Here is a 19,726-nt window from a genome sequence, read left to right as displayed (position 1 = left end):
GAGAGATCCTTGATGAAAACCTGCTCCAGAGCGCTCAGGACCACAGACTAGGGTGAAGGTTCACCTTCCAACAGGAAAACAAACCTAAGCACACAACCAAGTCAATGCAGAAGTGGCTTGGGGACAAGTCTCTGAATGTCCTTGAGTGGTCCAGCCAGAGCCCGGACTTTAACCCGATCGGACATCTCTGGAGAGACCTGAAAATAGCTGTGCAGTCATCCAACCTGACAGAGCTTGAGAGGATCTGCAGAGAAGAATGGGAGAAACTCCCCAAATTCGTGTTTGCCAAGCTTGTAGCGTCATACCCAAGAAGACGAGGCTGTAATTGTGTTTTGACAAAGTACTGAGTGAAGGGTCTAAATAGTTATGTAGGTGAGATATTTCAACTTTTAATTTAAAAAAGAATTGAAACAAAAACAAAAAAATACTGTTTATGCTTTTTCATTATGAGGTATTGCGTGTAGAATGATGAGGGGGAAAATTATGTTATCAATTTTAGAACAAGGCTGCAAAGTAACAAAATGTGAAGGGGTCTGAATACTTTCCGAATGCACTTTCATTTTGTTTTCTTTCTCTGACCTGCTCTCCCGCTCTCTCTCTCTCTCTCACACACACACACACACACACACACACACACACACACACACACACACACACACACACACACACACACACACACACACACACACACACACACACACACACACACACACACCTCTATAGTACCCCATACATACATAAACATGTACCTTTAAGTGGTCTGAGTCAGTAACACTGTGTGTGTAATATGCAAGGGTCAGGCTCAGAGGTTGCTGTCTTGTCTCATGGTTCCTAAATGCGTTCCAAATGGCACCCTGTTTCCTATATATGTGCACAACTTGTGACCAGAGGTCTATGGGTTTCCCTATGGGCCCTTGTCAAAAGTAGTGCATTATGTAGGAAATAGGGTGCCATTGGGCCACTGCCCCTGTCTCATTTCCCTGGTGGTGCTGACAACAGGGTTTATGTGCTAATTCACAATACTGCCTCCTCAGCAAGGACTGTCTCTCTCTTTCACCTCCTCCTTGGCCACCCCCCTGCCGTGCTTCTCTCTCTTCTCTCTGATGGACGCTACCAGTCAGGGGCTCCTCTCTATCCTCCTCTTCTCCCCTGTGTTTGGCTCTTGGTTGGCTGTGTCTGCTTCCTAAATGTCATCCTATTGCCTGTGTAGTGCACTACTTTGGACCAGAGCCCATAAGGATCACCATAGGGCTCTGGAGCTAGGAACAGCATTTCGCTACATTAGCAATAACATCTGCTAAACATGTGTATAAAATTGGATATGATTCAGTCAAAAGTAGTGTACTAAATAGGGAATAGGATGACATTTGTGACACGGACGGTTGGCTGTGTCTCTATTTCTCGCCCTTGGTTTATTATCAAGGCATTGTGTGGTGGTGCCACTCACTTCACCACAATCCTCTGTATTTTCCTCTTGTATCTCAGTCCCGCTGTACGTTATGTTTTCTTGCCTTTGGTCTCACAGTTCTGTAGCTACATCTGGGTGACTATCTGTCAACGTGACAGTGGTCTTGATAGAGGGTTTGAACCAATGCCATGCAAAGTTAAAGAGGTGTTTCGTGAGCTACCAGATGCAATTAATATAATATTTTCTGTGGAAGAGAGAGTGGTGTAGTTTGATGATCAGCCTCTAACATACGCTAAGTACGCCACCAGGTAGATTATGGCTATGTCACAAATGGCACCGAATTCCCTATGTACGGTAGTGAGCCCTGGTCAAAAGTAGTGCACTATATTGGGAAAAGGGTGCAATTTAAGATGCTACCTACATTATACATCACTCACACAATGGATGCATAAAATAATGTGCTTTATACTTTTAATGACTTTTTTATGTTCCATTCGGTTTAATGCATCTGGTGTATTCATGCATCTTTAATTTTGCATGGTTTCCTCATCCTTTTCTTTGGGGTCTAGATTAGTTTGTAATGTTTCAGTTTTTAGACTAATGCCGTCACTTTTCCTCTTATCTCTCTCCCTTCCTTTCTGCCTTTCTCTTTTTCTCTCTCTTCTGTCCCTCTCCCTCTTTCTCTCTCTCTCTCTGTCTCTCCCTCTTCTATCTTTCTCCCTCTTTCTCTCTCTCTCTCTGTCTCTCCCTCTTCTATCTTTCTCCCTCTTTCTCTCTCTCTCTCTGTCTCTCCCTCTTCTATCTTTCTCCCTCTTTCTTTTTCTTTCTTTCTTTCTTTCTCTTTCTTTCTTTCTTTCTTTCTTTCTTTCTTTCTTTCTTTCTTTCTTTCTCTCTCTTGCTCTCTCTCGCTCTCTCCTGTCTTTGTCCCAGACCCCACTGCCATGTCTACCTCTTCAGGAGTGGACCATGCTGTGATTGGAGGAGTGGTGGCGGTCATCGTCTTCATCCTGCTCTGTCTGCTCATCGTCTTGGGCAGATACCTCATCAGACACAAAGGTGACCCTTGACCCTTACCAAATCAAATCAAATGTGTTTATATAGCCCTTCGTACATCAGCTGATATCTCAAAGTGCTGTACAGAAACCCAGCCTAAAACCCCAAACAGCAAGCAATGCAGGTGTAGAAGCACGGTGGCTAGGAAAAACTCCCTAGAAAAGGCCTAAACCTAGGAAGAAACCTGGAGAGGAACCAGGCTATGAGGGGTGGCCAGTCTTCTTCTGGCTGTGCCGGGTGGAGATTATAACAGAACATGGCCAAGATGTTCAAATGTTCATAAATGACCAGCATGGTCAAATAATAATAATCACAGTAGTTGTCGAGGGTCCAGCAAGTCAGCACCTCAGGAGTAAATGTCAGTTGGCTTTTCATAGCCGATCATTAAGAGTATCTCTACCACTCCTGCTGTCTCTAGAGAGTTGAAAACAGCAGGTTTGGGACAGGTAGCACGTCCGGTGAACAGGTCAGGATTCCATAGCCGCAGGCAGAACAGTTGAAACTGGAGCAGCAGCACGGCCAGGTGGACTGGGGAAAGCAAGGAGTCATCATGGCAGGTAGTCCTGAGGCATGGTCCTAGGGCTCAGGTCCTCCGGGAGAGAGAAAGAAAGAGATAAAGAGAGAATTAGAGAGAGCATACTTAAATTCACACAGGACACCGGATAAGACAGGAGAATTACTCCAGGTATAACAAACTGACCCTAGCCCCCGACACATAAACTACTGCAGCATAAATACTGGAGGCTGAGACAGGAGGGGTCAGAAGACACTGTGGCCCCATCCGTTGATACCCCCGGACAGGGCCAAACAGGAAGGATATAACCCTACCCACTTTGCCAAAGCACAGCCCCCACACCACTAGAGGGATATCTTCAACCACCAACCTACCATCCTGAGACAAGGCCGAGTATAGCCCACAAAGATCTCCGCCACGGCACAACCCAAGGGGGGGGCGCCAACCCAGACAGGAAGATCACATCAGTGACTCAACCCACTCCAGTGATGCACCCCTCCTAGGGACAGCATGAAAGAGCACCAGTAAGCCAGTGACTCAGCCCCTGTAATAGGGTTAGAGGCAGAGAATCCCAGTGGAAAGAGGGGAACCGGCCAGGCAGAGACAGCAAGGGCGGTTCGTTGCTCCAGAGCCTTTCCGTTCACCTTCACACTCCTGGGCCAAACTACACTCAATCATATGACCCACTGAAGAGATGAGTCTTCAGTAAAGACTTAAAGGTTGAGACCGAGTCTGCGTCTCTCACATGGGTACGCAGACCATTCCATAAAAATGGAGCGCTATAGGAGAAAGCCCTGCCTCCAGCTGTTTGCTTAGAAATTCTAGGGACAATTAAGAGGCCTGCGTCTTGTGACCGTAGCGTACGTGTAGGTATGTACGGCAGGAACAAATCAGAGAGATAGGTAGGAGCAAGCCCATGTAATGCTTTGTAGGTTAGCAGTAAAACCTTGAAATCAGCCCTTGCCTTAACAGGAAGCCAGTGTAGGGAGGCTAGCACTGGAGTAATATGATCAAATTGTTGGGTTCTAGTCAGGATTCTAGCAGCCGTATTTAGTACTAACTGAAGTTTATTTAGTGCTTTATCCGGGTAGCCTTGAAAGTAGAGCATTGCAGTAGTCTAACCTAGAAGTAACAAAAGCATGGATACATTTTTCTGCATCATTTTTGGACAGAACGATTCTGATTTTTGCAATGTTACGTAGATGGACAAAAGCTGTCCTTGAAACAGTCTTGATATGTTCGTCAAAAGAGAGATCAGGGTCCAGAGTAACGCCGAGGTCCTTCACAGTTTTATTTGAGACGGCTGTACAACCATTAAGATTAATTGTCAGATTCAACAGAAGATCTCTTTGTTTCTTGGGACCTAGAACAAGCATCTCTGTTTTGTCCAAGTTTAATAGTAGAAAGTTTGCAGCCATCCACTTCCTTATGTCTGAAACACAGGCTTCTAGCGAGGGCAATTTTGGGGCTTCACCATGTTTCATTGAAATGTACAGCTGTGTGTCATCCGCATAGCAGTGAAAGTTAACATTATGTTTTCGAATGACATCCCCAAGAGGTAAAATATATTGTGAAAACAATAGTGGTCCTAAAACGGAACCTTGAGCAACACCGAAATTTACAGTTGATTTGTCAGAGGACAAACCAATCACAGAGACAAACTGATATCTTTCCGACAGATAAGATCTAAACCAGGCCAGAACTTGTCCGAGTAGACCAATTTGGGTTTCCAATCTCTCCAAAAGAATGGTTTCCAATCTCTCCAAAAGAATACCATAACACATATCCCCACTCAAGAGGAGGCTCTTGGAAAGAGCTATAGGAGGACCGGCTCATTGTAATGGCTGGAATGGAATCAATGCAACAGTATCCTCCTATAGCTCCTACCACCATCCTCCACTGCCCCACTCATAATCACTTCTCATTCCCCTCCAAGACCACTGCTTTTCTAATTCAAGTGTAGTCATTGTAGTTATTTCACTATTTTTCCATCGTTCATTTTCCTCTCCACTGCTACTCTAGCCTGGGTACCAGTCTGTTTGTGCTAACATTCTGCTCCTTGCCACTCCTTGTCATGGCAAACATGTTTGACATGTATGTTTGGCATATGACACAGAGTACAAGGAGTGGAATGTCAGCGGAAAACGGCTCTGTATTTCAGGCTACTGCTACTCTACTTCCATTGATTCCAAACCCAGTGTTATCATTACAGAGATCCTAATTCTGTGGCTGTTATCACTCCACTCCAAGCCCATCTCTCCACTTGTTATTTAACCTCTGACCCTGCGGTCTGTCTGTGTCTGTATCCACAGGGACATATCTTACCCACGAGGCCAAGGGCTCCGATGACGCTCCCGACGCCGACACGGCCATCATCAACGCCGAGGGCGGCCATTCCGGAGCAGAGGACAAGAAGGAGTACTTCATCTAGGGAGGGGTCGGGAGGGGGAGAGGAACGCCTCCATTTGTCTTCACAAGCTTCAGTTCTTCACAGCAGCCAGAGGGGGAGGAGTAGGGGACAGACAGACAGGGAAATGGTGAAATATAAGATTCGCCAGTACTGAGACTGACAGGAAAAACAGAAAAGCTTCACCTGCATTGAAAACAGTGCGATTATTTGCACTTATATACATGACTTCCTCATGTCCACTGACACACACACACACACACACACACACTATGTGTTACGTGTCACTGACACACTGTTACACATCCTGTTCATGCTCACATGAACATACAAACAGGCACATGTCCATGGAACAGGATCATAGTAATGCAAAGTAATGTTCGATTTCTTGATTTAAGAGGAAAAACACATTTTTTATACATGCATATACAGTACATATACATGTTTCATTAGCATTCAACTGTCAGTGACACAAATGCAAAAATTGTACTCCACATATTATTGCAAAAATGTCATTCCCATTCCAGCGTGTTATGCTGAAATACAGTTTCTGAACCACCAAACGCTGTCCCCCACCCATTTATCCATACCATCCCTCCCACTCATCTGTCTTTCATTTTCCCTATTGTCTTCTCTCTGTTCTATCACTCCCCACATAGACTACTACAGACCAGGACAGACTCTATATGACATTCTTCTGTTCAGAAATCTGTCTCAAATCAATCAACAACAACTGCTGTACATAACCTCTCTCTCTTTCCCGTCTTTCTCTGTCACACACACACACACACACACACACAAACAAACAAACAGACCAATACAACCCCTATTCCCTACATAGTGCACTACTTTTGACCAGGGTCCATTGTAACATGAAGGCAACAGAATCTAAACACATGACAATACAATGCAACAGGGGTTCTTGAAGTATGAATATTACTAACAACAACAGATGAAACTCATTTTGGCCAAGGGATCTGTGGAATAAGTTTAGAGGGTGTAATACAGTACATGTAATAATATGGACCCCCCCCCCCAAATGTTTATTTTTTATTTGTACATAAATGCACTGTAATTTAAGCTGTAAAACTGCTAAATTCTCATGTCAACGTTTGTAGAATTGCAGGACATTACGTTTAAAGCTGCAACAAACAAAGATCTCTCTGCCCCAATGATGAAATGTGTAGAATTGCAAGAAATTAGCTTGAAAACTTCGATGTTTTCTCTCCGATGCCAAGAGGTGGGCCTTTAAAATGTTGCTTTCCAGGGCCCGAAAAATGGTTTGGTCCAGTCATGCACTGCCGAAGTAAAAGTCATCGTATGCTATATTTCTCTAACTCGAGTTGTGTTCTAATTATGAATTTGCTATCACAAAAGAGGTCCCCGGATACAATACAATTCAACCCCTACACTACCACACAACACACCCCATGCAAAAACAGCATCCCTGTATGGTCACAGTGCGGGATTCCGATATAAATATATATATAATTATATAGCATTCTTTTTACTCAGAAAACCAACAAAAAACGTTTGGTGTGCTGTAAATACACTATAATTTCCTCTCTCTCTCTTTCTCGCTCCTCCTCTCTCTCTTTATCTCCTCCTCCTCCTACCCTACATCTCCTCCTCCTACTACCCTACATCTCCTCCTCCTACCCTACATCTCCCTCTGTCTGTTACTAACTGCCGTACAGTATATAATCTAAAGTCTGCCTGTTTTTACTAATGCTGAGGGAAAAATATCAATATCTCGGAAAATGTGTGTTGCAATGAAAACCTAAAAGTACTACAAATATTTGTATGAATTCCGTTTGGATCCTTCTGTTTTGATTGTTTTGTTCTGGTGTTTACTTACTGTCAGTGTTAACGGTTTTCAGTGTCTGTTGGTCAGTCCAGGAGTTCATATTGTTATGATTTAATTATGATTAGTGATTATGATGATCTATTTTCTTTATTTCTGTTGTTATCCCTGAGGGATACTGTAGTAGCTCTAATGAATATAATTATACCACATCGCTTCTATCCTGCTGCTGCATTCTGGAATGCTCTCTCTGGCCAACCACCAGCCACTAAACGCTTGCTATAATGACATCACTTAATGTAAGCGGCTAATACAGTCACTGCACCTTTTAAAATGACATCATTCCCTGCAATCTAATAAAAGAGTCCAGCCAGGCTTGCAGGCAGCAGTTAACCAGGGTACAGTTCAGTGGGCAGGGCACTCTCTCTGCTTCAGGCATGCATACTGACACTGAACTTCATCTCTCTCTCTCTCTGTCTCCCTCTCTCTCTCTCTCTCTCTCTCTCTCTCTCTCTCTCTCTTTGTCCCTTATCTCTCTCTCTCTGCCCCCCTCTCTCGGCCCCCTCTCTCTGTCCCCTCCTACCTCTCTCTATAATTATCTGCACCCCCCCTCTCTCCATCTCTCTGACCATCCTTCCATCTCTTTGACCTTTCTCTTAATTGTCTCCCACACACACACTCAGAAAACACATTTGAATAACTTCATAGCTAGCTAGAGCATTACTAGATTTGCTCGTTCAGCGAGCTATTGTCTGATGCGACCGGCCAGCGCGCCAGCCTGACGTCTGGACTGGACACCAGGGGTCCGTTCTGTTGCTGTTGTTATAGAATTGTTAATTCCGTCTGTGGTAGTTTTGTACACCTAGGGAATGATCAGGGATTGCTTCTATCTCATCCCCCATTGCCATTTTGCCACCGGGCTGTTGTGGATGGGAATAGCCAGAGGTAATATCTATACCATGGCTACTTCTGTGACTGCACGGCAGCAAAATTGAGCCCTCTATCCAGCTCTATGCGATCTCTATGGGAGTAGGTAATCTAGTGAGTCTGCTGTCGTAATAAGCTACGGTATACAGCCTCTCTGGGGAGAGAAAGAGATGTCTGCAGACGAAATGGGAGCGTGGTGTCAGTCACTCACAATGTGTTCATTTGGCTCGCTCACTTTCTTAAGAGAGGAGTTTCCATTTGGTGAGTTGCATTTTCTAAGTAGTCCCAGTCGTACGTAACCTTTGACCTTTCAACTGATGAGGAGTTGGAACCAGGAATGTCTGTCTACTTCACGGAAACGAAAGATAATAGTAGACCTACTTACTGGATGTTTCCAACTGGACCTGTATTTGCTCATATCTATCGTCCTGTCCTAGCTCTAGAAGATTGCATGAAATGTCTGCATGAGAAAAGAAGGTGGAACACACTATAGCTTTGACCAAATGACAAGCCCCTATATGAGACGATCAACCGACTGATGGAAGTGTTTGACGGCTTGTCCATAGAATTAGAATCATTCTAGCCATATGGGCTTTCCCTACTCCCCAGTCTGCAGACATCTATTATATTCTAGAACACTCCACGCTTTGGAACGCATTGCATTTGTGTGCAGTTACAGCTTTCTGCCACCAGGTGTCAGTGACGAGCAGCTGTTTTTCTTGCTTTGGAACACACTGTCTTACCCCTATCACCTGTCCACCTTTCTGCTCTCTTTTCTGCACCATTGTTGGGGGAATGCTCTTTCTCCACTGCTCTCTCTCTTCTTATTTTGTAGTATGTTATCTTGAAGAATAGATTTAAAAATGATGTTTATTTTTCAAAGAAAGGTGTGCATACTTTTAAATGTATTACTTTCAATTCAATTGCTAATCTTTTTTTTTCTTTTTTTATAAATAGATGTTCAATATTTTAAGGTTAGAGGGTAGTTTGGCGTATCTTATTGTTTCGACAGTCCACCATTTTTATATAATTTCATGTATATAGTGTTGCCTTTACTGGTTATTTTTACAAGCACACTGATACACACTCACACACACATGTGCATGAGGTACATGTAGTCTGTGACTACAGTGTGTTTGTGCGTGCCTGTGTGTGTGTGCGTGCCTGTGTGTGTGTGTGTGTGTGTGTGTGTGTGTGTGTGTGTGTGTGTGTGTGTGTGTGTGTGTGTGAGTTTGTGTATGAGTGTGTGGTGTGTATAATGATTGACCCAAACAGACTCTGGAGACACTGGATGCGTCCCAAATGGCACCCTATTCCCTATGTACTGCACTACTTTTGACCAGGCCTCATAGCCCTTCCCATAGGGCTCTGATCAAAAGTAGTGCACTATAATAGAAAATAGGGTGCCATTTGAGAACGTAGACACTATCTGTGTTATTTTCCACAAAATATTATTTTAATGACGAGTCTACTTTGTTAGCGTTCTTTTTGGATGATAAGTCTTCCCTTTGAATAACTATCCATATCACATGGGAATAGTGCTGTCATGGATGTTACCTAATTTGTACTATTGCTAATGATGTCATCAAGGTGGGACTGCACTATGGTGATGATGTCATAATGCCGAGTTCCGTCTCCGTTGGCTGTTCTGATCGTTCATACAGTATTAGCTTTTTTGTTACTATACCGATTCAGTTGTTGACTTCAAATAAACATGCATTTGGGTTAACTTCATTTTGTCATTATAATTACTATCTATCCTCTTATCACACTTGTTGTGTAACCAATGGCTGTGTCTGTCAGTCACAATCATTTTGCATTCAAATTGTATGGAAGCTCGTAGAATCCTCACAATTGATGTTGCATTATGTACATGTGGTGTGTCCCAAATGACACCCTATTCCCTATATAGTTCATTACTTTTGACCAGAGCCTATTGGGCTCTCTCCAAAATTAGTACACTCACTATAAGGTGTCATTTGGGACAGGCCCATCTGTCTCCTTTGCTTCACAATGGATATTCACCTGAACAACTATTTATAGACTGATTTCCTGTGAGGAATGGTACTGCAGAGGATGACCGACAAACAGGGCTTACCTAACTACACATTCCAATGTCTTGTATTTATGGGCTGCTCAACTACACATGCTAATGTCTTGTATGGATGGTTTTACCTACACGGGCGGAAGTTAGCCCAGCGGTTAAGAGTGTTGGGCCAGTAAATGAAAGGTTGTTGGTTTCAATCCCTGAGTCAACAATTATTTGTATTTTTTTATACACTACCGTTCAAGAGTCTGGGGTCACTTAGAAATGTCCTTGTTTTGAAAGAAAAGCTCATTTTTTTGTCCATTAATTAAAATAACATCAAATTGATCAGAAATACAGTGTAGACATTGTTAATGTTGTAAATGATTATTGTAGCTGGAAACGGCAGATTTTTTTATGGAATATCTACATAAGCGTACAGAGGCCCATTATCAGCAGCCATCACTCCTGTGTTCCAATGGCATGTTGTGTTAGCTAATCCACGTTTATTATTTTAAAAGGCTAATTGATCATTAGAAAATAATTTTGCAATTATGTTATCACAGCTGGAAACCTTTGTTCTGATTAATGAAGCAATAAAACTGGCCTTCAGACTAGTTGAGTATCTGGAGCATCAGCATTTGTGGGTTCGATTACAGGGTCAAAATGGCCAGAAACAAAGACCTTTCTTCTGAAACTCGTCAGTCTATTCTTGTTCTCAGAAATGAAGGCTATTCCATGCGAAGAAGTTGTCAAGAAACTACAGATCTGGTACAACGCTGTGTACTACTCCCTTCACAGAGCAGTGCAAACTGGTTCTAACCAGAATAAAAAGAACACCTGCTAAATGATGTAAACATGCAATTGTATGTATGGGTCTACCTACCTACACATGCCTATGCCTTTGCCATAGAAATAGATAGAGGACTCATCTTTACATCTGTGCTGTTATAGCGTCTGTGACAGCATGGCCAGCGCCATTGAGGCTACAACCCGCAAAAATCCCCACCCAGTTGACTACTTTAAAATTGTGGAAGCCCTCCATGGCTCTTCCCATGCTAAAATGGCCTTTTGGCCACTAGAGGCTTGTATGATTCTCTATGGTATGGGCCAACATATAGTACATATGCCAATTAATTGTATGTATGGCATGTAGGAAAGAAACCAACAGAGGGCAGTATTGTTCATTAAAGCACCCACCGAGTGATTCACGCTCCCTTTCCCACTATATTTCTCTCTCTGTCCCTCCATCTCTCTCTATCTGTCTCTTTCTGCCTGTTTGTGGGAGCATCTGAGGTATGACCTGAAAGTACATAGTCAATGTAGCCAAGTCCTGAAAAAAAAAAAACATGTGCCACAATTCTTTAGTCCTCATAAAGTATCTTATTCAAAGTCCTTTATGATCAGGATAAATATTACATGTGTGAGTGAGTGACTTTATACCTAAAATTACATCACTGGGGCCGAGCTTCCTGCCATCCAGGACCTCTATAACAGGCGGTGTCAGAGGAAGGCCCCAAAAATGGTCAAAGACTCCAGCCACGCTAGTCATAGGCTGTTCTCTCTGCTACCACACGGCAAGCGGTACCGGAGCGCCGAGTCTTCTAAACAGCTTCTACCCCAAGCCATAAGACTACTGAACATCAAATCAAATGACTACCCAGACTACTTGCATTGCCCCTCCCCCTCTTTTACACTGCTGCTACTCTCTGTTATTATCGATGCATAGTCACTTTAATAACTTTACCCACATGTATTTATTACCTCAATTACCTCGACTAACTGGTGCCACCGCACATTTACTCTGTACCGGTACCCTCTGTTTATAGCCTCGCTATTGTTATTTTACTGCTGCTCTTTAATTGTTTGTTACTTTATTTCTTAATTTTTGTAGGTATTTTTCTTAAAACTGTATTATTGGTTAAGGGCTCTTGAGTAAATATTTCACTGTAAGGTCTACTACACCTGCCACAGCCTCATTTACTGCCTTTTTAAAAAACATAGCTGACTTTGGCTGACTTTCTTAATTAGACAAATGTGCTTTCTACTGTAAATTGAGATGTACAAACTATGGCATAAGGGGACAACGAGTGGATAAAAGGCAATCCGTAATTTCGATTAAGACATTAATTAGCAAGCTAGTCAATATAACTATTTGTTCAGCACTTTTGAAATGTACAGCGACAGAATTCAAAACACAGACCGTCCTTAAAGTATTCTCCCTGTAGACCAAGTCAGAACCGTAGGATAAAGAAAGGGGGCATATAAGCAGACAATGAAAGCTCTTACAATATTCAATGATTACATTTCTCTAAAACAGGCTATAGGCTACATGTGCACCACCAAGTCAGAACAGTAGGCTAAGTTATCTGGGGGAAAGGGACCAAATTATTAGGGTGAGGAACTTGGGCTACTAACAGCTACAGCACAACATAAAGTATCACTTTCTTAGCTATAGTATATACATCTCCCTGGCACAATACATCATTTATGCAGCAGCATACAAGACATTTTTGGACTCACCTTGTTGTGCTTTGCTCACTTGAACAGGAAGGTGGCGCGGCGGTCCTTCTCGTGGGCACATTTTGTCATCAAACTTTGTCATCAAAGTCTGGCATTCTCTGGATTTATTGTGCTTTCAAGACAACTGGGAATTAGTTAAAAAAAACAAGGTTGAATCATGACGTCAGTGATCTTCAGATTGGAGCTCTAGAACGAGGCCAGAGGATGACCGATCAAAACGTATTTTCCCAGTCAGAGTTCAGTTTTTCTCAGAGTTGCCAGTTGTCTTGAACTCACAGAAGTCTGAGATTTCAACGTGGCAGAAGCAGTGGCGATCTTAGCATGTACATCTTGGTGGGGCAAAAAAATATATATATGTTTTATGCATGCCAGCATAGCCACTACACAACACAACACTAAACAATACATTCATTGCACTATACCGGTTACAAACGGTGCCCACAAACTGTTAGGCCCTACATAATGCTGTCCCAACAGCAGAGCTTCCATTGCAGCGCCATGGAGTGAATCCTTACCACTGCTACACCTGGCTATCAGTGGAGCCTTCTCTGGCAGCAAAACAGTTCATCCAGTTGTTTTGGATGTGGCAGAAGTTATACTGGATTGACAGCATGGCCAATGTGTTCAACCTTTCCTGGTCCATGGCATGTCAATGTTGATCCTTTTAAGCTTGGAAAAGAGACCCTTAAACACAGACTTAGACCACACACCCTCTCCACTGAATAGCAGGCCAGTGATTGCTTTGCAACGCTTGTAGTTTACCACTGATTCCTTCCAAACCACTCATTGTTGAATTAGCGATTTCCAACTTCTTGTTTAATGTTTATGTCCAATGGCCGATGAGCACTGATACGTTTTTATCTATAATTTCTCTTCAATTTGACTAGGATTGAAAAGGATTTTGCCATAATGATGACTGCTTGTCTAGCGTGCTAGCTACGATTTTGAAAGTATGATGTTGACATGATCAGTCCAATCAAAGCTATGGTAGATATAACGTGATTTGACATCATTTTATCTGTGGCCAATGGCCTTGAGTCTTATTGGATTGTCACTTCTAATGTAAATCTATGGCAGCACCCAAGGGGCTTGAATTTTCGAGCTCTCCCTGTAGATTTCCCGGTGACGTATTGTCCCCATGAGTGACAGAACACTGAGCCAATCACGGCGCAACCAGAGGACATTACCAACCCCTACGCTCCGTAAATTCCGCTGGCTGCGCCACCACCACAGAAGCCACTGAGTTAGGCTGAAACACCTGCATTTTAGAGCCGCCTTAATCAAGAAAGCAAAAAAGAGACCATGTTTGTATGCTGCTTTATTAGCTCAATGTTGTTGTTGTTTTTTTACATTGTTTGCAAACTGATATGTGAAACGCATTAATGCCAAAATAACATGCAAAACAGGCAACAGCAAACAACAACAACAATATACGTATATATATTTTTTGCTAAACAGATGGGACTCAAAACAGGTAGGACTCTGCCCTGAATGATGGGTAGCCACTGCACGTATCACTGATGACAGACAGACAATAATAATAATTAACTGGTTGAATGGCACTAATGGACATTCGTGAAAGAAGATGAGACTGAGTCTGATGACCAGGCTACAGTGTGCAATTCCCCAAGTCAACTCCTACAAAAGCGCTATTCCCCGCTTGCAGAGTAAAAACACTGTGATTTTTGGAGTAGGGGGTTCGTTCTCTGTTGATTCCGTGTAGAGAGGTAGCAAGAAGAAAAACCAAGAGGATTTCGCTCTTAATGAATGGAAATACGGATCGGCGCTGTACACGCAGCCAGAGTAAAGAGGCTGAGATCGAATGGAAAGAAATAAGAAATAAGTGGGGATAGCACAAGATAAGATAAAGCCAAGGGGGCACGCGAACCGGAGACGAAGCAAAACCGCTGCAATTGACGATCAACGGATTACAACATTATTCCCGTTGCTGGCGAGTAAACTATTTTCTAGAGGGAATTGATGGTGTCTTTACAGAGCAGAACATACTTTGAAGAGGTGATTTTGAATGCACTCGGCTGAATCATGCTGAGTTTGTGGTTAATAACTTTGGCTATCAGTTTTAACAAAGGTGAGGAAAACTGAAGCCCACTGGTCAACTGCTTGCATTTGTACGTATTCTGTTTCTATCCAATGGAAGCAGAAGGAACATAGTAAAAGTTATTTTTTATGATTCTATCTTCTTGTCCGTCTTTCCATAGCCTACCTCTTTTGGCCACTGAATACTGTGTGTGTTTCACATTCCATGTTTTAGCCGTGTTGCATTTTATCCTGTCCTTTTTAGCTCAGTTGTTAGAGAGAGCAAGGCGCTTGTAAAGCCAGGGTAGTGTTGGGTTTGATTCCTGGGACCACTCATATGTAAAATGAATGCACGCATAACTGTAAGTCGCTTTTGGTAAAAGCGTCTGTTAAATTGCATGTATAATATTATACTGGAATAGCTTTATTTGACAGTAGTTCATGATGGGAACGGAGGCATTATTCGTGGTCTCCCTGAAAACATGGTATGAGAAACGGAGAAATCAGAATAGTGACATTCGGTTCATATTTCCACAATTACGAGTTCACGCAGCCTTTACCAGGCGCACAGAGAGTGAGAGAGATCAGCTGAACTGTATGTAGACTATTGGTTTGATCTGACCATTGGCATGCATTAATCAAAATGATTCACACAACTAAATATATATGGCCCAACAATATGCTTTAGCCCTATATCGCGGGAAAACTGTAAAAACGCACATATTACTAGGCTACTCAATGCACATGGTGTGCCAGAGAGAGATTGATTGAACCAATAGTGTGCAATTGCAGCCCCGAAATTCGGGGCGTTCCTGTACGTCGGCATTCGTGCACCTGCAGGAACGCCCCCCTCGAGCATCTCATTGGTTCCTTCATGAACACCCGCACCGCTTGTGTGACGCTTTTGAATGTGGGTCAGAAATTATATTACATTTCTTACTGGTATGGGACAACCTTCGTGCCCCATGCTTTTTTTTAATACTACGACAATTACAGGGTAGCTTACTCTGCTGACACTGACAAACTTATCAATAAAAATATGTTGTCTGATCTATATAATTGGCCTACGAGAAGGGGAGATACAAATACAATTAAGTTAAGAATACAGAATACACCAAAATACAGATTTTTTATTTATTTAACTAGGCAAGTCAGTTAAGAACAATTTCTTATTTACAATGACGGCCTACACCTGCAAAACCTGGACAACGCTGGGCCAGTTGTGCCCCGCCCTATGGGACCCCCAATCACGGCCGGGTGTGATACAGCCTGGATTCGAACCAGGGTGTCTGTAGTGACGCCTCGAGCACTGAGATGTAGTGCCTTAGACCGCTGCGCCACTCTGGACCCTTTTCTTTGTCATCTCTTTACAGCAATAGCCATTTGCTTTCCAAACAGTTTTTGCGCAACTGTGTTTTTAAATATTGCGATACGCCTGGCTGGGTCTCTCTGATTTTCACTGACAATCGCAACTCAACAATTGTCTATTTGGTATTTTCAACATGCACTGCCCAAATTGCGGGCCCTCCCTACTCCTCTCGGTCACTCATCTCCGGCCTTGTCTGCGAGCTCTCGGCCTCAAACCACAATGCAATTTGGAGCGAATACCAACCGGTTTCCAGGTAATTCACTATTTTTTCATGCGGCTGACATGCAGTAATGTTAAATAGTGGTGTCATAGCCTATAGGTTTTCATGCGGCTGACATGCAGTAATGTTAAATAGTGGTGTCATAGCCTATAGGTTTTCATGCGGCTGACATGCAGTAATGTTAAATAGTGGTGTCATAGCCTATAGGTTTTCATGCGGCTGACATGCAGTAATGTTAAATAGTGGTGTCATAGCCTATAGGTTTTCATGCGGCTGACATGCAGTAATGTTAAATAGTGGTGTCATAGCCTATAGGTTTTCATGCGGCTGACATGCAGTAATGTTAAATAGTGGTGTCATAGCCTATAGGTTTTCATGCGGCTGACATGCAGTAATGTTAAATAGTGGTGTCATAGCCTATAGGTTTTCATGCGGCTGACATGCAGTAATGTTAAATAGTGGTGTCATAGCCTATAGGTTTTCATGCGGCTGACATGCAGTAATGTTAAATAGTGGTGTCATAGCCTATAGGTTTTTATGCGGCTGACATGCAGTAATGTTAAATAGTGGTGTCATAGCCTATAGGTTTTTATGCGGCTGACATGCAGTAATGTTAAATAGTGGTGTCATAGCCTATAGGTTTTCATGCGGCTGACATGCAGTAATGTTAAATAGTGGTGTCATAGCCTATAGGTTTTCATGCGGCTGACATGCAGTAATGTTAAATAGTGGTGTCATAGCCTATAGGTTTTCATGCGGCTGACATGCAGTAATGTTAAATAGTGGTGTCATAGCCTATAGGTTTTCATGCGGCTGACATGCAGTAATGTTAAATAGTGGTGTCATAGCCTATAGGTTTTTATGCGGCTGACATGCAGTAATGTTAAATAGTGGTGTCATAGCCTATAGGTTTTCATGCGGTTTTCTGACATGCAGTAATGTTAAATAGTGGTGTCATAGCCTATAGGTTTTTATGCGGCTGACATGCAGTAATGTTAAATAGTGGTGTCATAGCCTATAGGTTTTCATGCGGCTGACATGCAGTAATGTTAAATAGTGGTGTCATAGCCTATAGGTTTTCATGCGGCTGACATGCAGTAATGTTAAATAGTGGTGTCATAGCCTATAGGTTTTCATGCGGCTGACATGCAGTAATGTTAAATAGTGGTGTCATAGCCTATAGGTTTTCATGCGGCTGACATGCAGTAATGTTAAATAGTGGTGTCATAGCCTATAGTTTTTTTGGCATGTTGTATTAATTGTGATAGGCTCGTTTTACTGACACAGTGCACTTCCACTATTTATTTTGCTGGGACGCCGTACCGCCTCACTTTCACCCCTGGTCAAACACCTGCCCTCACCGTTGTTAACGGAACTGTGGGAAACAGGCGGGGGGTGAAGGACACTGTCTACCGCTCACCCCCACCTCCCGCTAGCACAGCAGGCGGGAGGCTGGGGCGACACTGTGTGCTAGCTAACTACTTATCGACACCGTGGGCTAGCAGTGCTAGCTTGCTAGGTAGCTAGCTAGCACACGGTGTTGCCCCCGCCTCCTGTGTACAGGATAAAACCTTGCATGACAGACGGAGGTGAAGGACACTATATCTGGAGGCTAGGGCAACACTGTGTACTAGCTACCTTGGTAGTTAGCGACACCGTGTGCTAGCTATCTTGGTGTCTCCCTCGCCTCCTGCCTGCTGTGTACCGGAGTCCTCCTTAGGACTAGCTGGCTAAGCTAAACGCCTGCCCTCGCCATCGATAACAGAACTGCGGGAAAACAGTGCCCAAATATGGGGTTTGTCGGCGGTTGGCATCCAACATTATTGTGCATTATTGCCACATAGGTACTGAAGCACCCCGCCTCCCCTAACAAAAAAATGGACCAATAGAAGTACAAAAGAGTTCCTGCAGAGGCAGGAAAGCCCACATGCAGGAACGCACCGAATTGCGGGCCACAGTTGCACCCTTCTTGAATGAACATGGGCAATTAGAACTGAAAAGCTCCAGCCCGATTAGAACATGAGTCACCAGATCTCTCTGTGTTTGGCATGGACACGTAGCCTATAGTGAGCGAAGCCTATAGTCATGTCTCTCCCTTTCAGCATGTAGTCTCTCAAGACGTGGTTTGCCTCTGGCAATGTAACAGTGTTGCTAATAGACCTATGTTGCACCAAGGTCGGGGATATCCGAGAATACTCAGCATGCAGGTCGTCTCGCCTGCACTTGTCTACAGACAGATGACAAGCAAATGAATAAAATATTTTACCTTTAGGTGAAAATACATTTCTCAACAAGGATTACTGAATGATATATGTTACCACGGCACTGCCATTGATCGAGTATCCCTGTCCACCGTGTCCAGCACCGTTTCTGTAGCTATGGAAATGTCAGTCGAAACTTCATGGCGCTCGAATAGCAGCTCCAACGACTGCTTTGATTCATTTTGGCGTTAGGCTGGGTTCTGTGAACGGGGGATCTGTTTAATTATGGCCATTCATTCTCTCCTGTCGGTGCAGTTGGATCTGCTAATCACCGGTTGTTGAGTAGAGCGCCCTCTGGTGCGCGTGCAGCGTACCTGCCTAGTCTGCACCTGAGAGTACACCACTCGCCGGTCCTGTTCCGTATATCGTGCAACACATCTATTACCTCAGCCATTCATACAACTTTATTCAGTTATGATTACACTATCAATAGCCTACCCATAACAAACAAAATGGTGAAGGCATGTAATACTATACCAACAAATTAGTCTGCAATGTTTACAGTCCTATGCCACTACTATTCAGTGATGATATCAGTCAGTCAGTCAACATCCCTTCCTTGCTGACTGTGATAGTGTGTGAAGTGATGTCTTATTGATTGTGGTGTGGAGTTGTGTGTGTGTGTGTGTGTGTGTGTGTCGGTTGGTTGGTTTCGAATGGCTGTAAGTGTTGTGTGGTAATGTGCTGTACTGTACTATGTGTACTGTCCTATGTGGTGTACTACTTATGAATAAGGGCTATATAGGTAAAGAATATATATAATATATATATATATATATATATTATTTTCAAGTTTTTTAAAACCAGTTTATACACTGATACCTTAAAATAGTGATTTTAAGTTAGGTCTCTCAAGTGAACTAGTGTTAGCCAAGTATTTACCTTGTCAAAATAGGAATATCTAAGTAGTGACCCAAAAGAGTAAATACTACAAAACAATATTGAACCCCCGTCTCCCATCCCTGTCTCTTCTAGAGGTCGACCGATTAATCAGAATGGCCGATTTAATTAGGGCCGATTTCAAGTTTTCATATCAATCGGAAATCGGGCATTTTGGACACAGATTTTTTTAAATAAATATTTATTTATTTATTTTTACACCTTTTATTTAACCTTTATTTAACTAGGCAAGTCAGTTAAGAACACATTCTTATTTTCAATGACGGCCTAGGCCTTG

The 19,726-nt window shown here is 43.0% G+C and overlaps 1 protein-coding gene across 2 annotated transcripts in view; it reads left to right on the top strand.

The window, feature by feature from the left end:
* LOC115102828 (cell adhesion molecule 3-like) overlaps positions 1–9,847 on the top strand; it is a 70,848-nt gene extending 61,001 nt beyond the window's left edge. For both annotated transcript variants that reach the window (XM_065005619.1, XM_065005618.1), the window contains 2 exons: positions 2,339–2,464; positions 5,288–9,847. In XM_065005619.1, coding sequence (XP_064861691.1) covers positions 2,339–2,464; positions 5,288–5,406 — 245 coding nt within the window. In that variant the 3' untranslated portion in view covers positions 5,407–9,847. The remainder of the gene's footprint in view (positions 1–2,338; positions 2,465–5,287) is intronic.
* The last annotated feature ends 9,879 nt before the right edge of the window (positions 9,848–19,726 follow it).

The sequence above is a fragment of the Oncorhynchus nerka genome, linkage group LG20 (genome assembly GCF_034236695.1).
Source record: "Oncorhynchus nerka isolate Pitt River linkage group LG20, Oner_Uvic_2.0, whole genome shotgun sequence".
NCBI classification, from domain to species: Eukaryota; Metazoa; Chordata; class Actinopteri; order Salmoniformes; family Salmonidae; genus Oncorhynchus; species Oncorhynchus nerka.
Note: the sequence above shows the minus strand (reverse complement) of the source record. Positions and strands in the feature narration are given on the sequence as shown.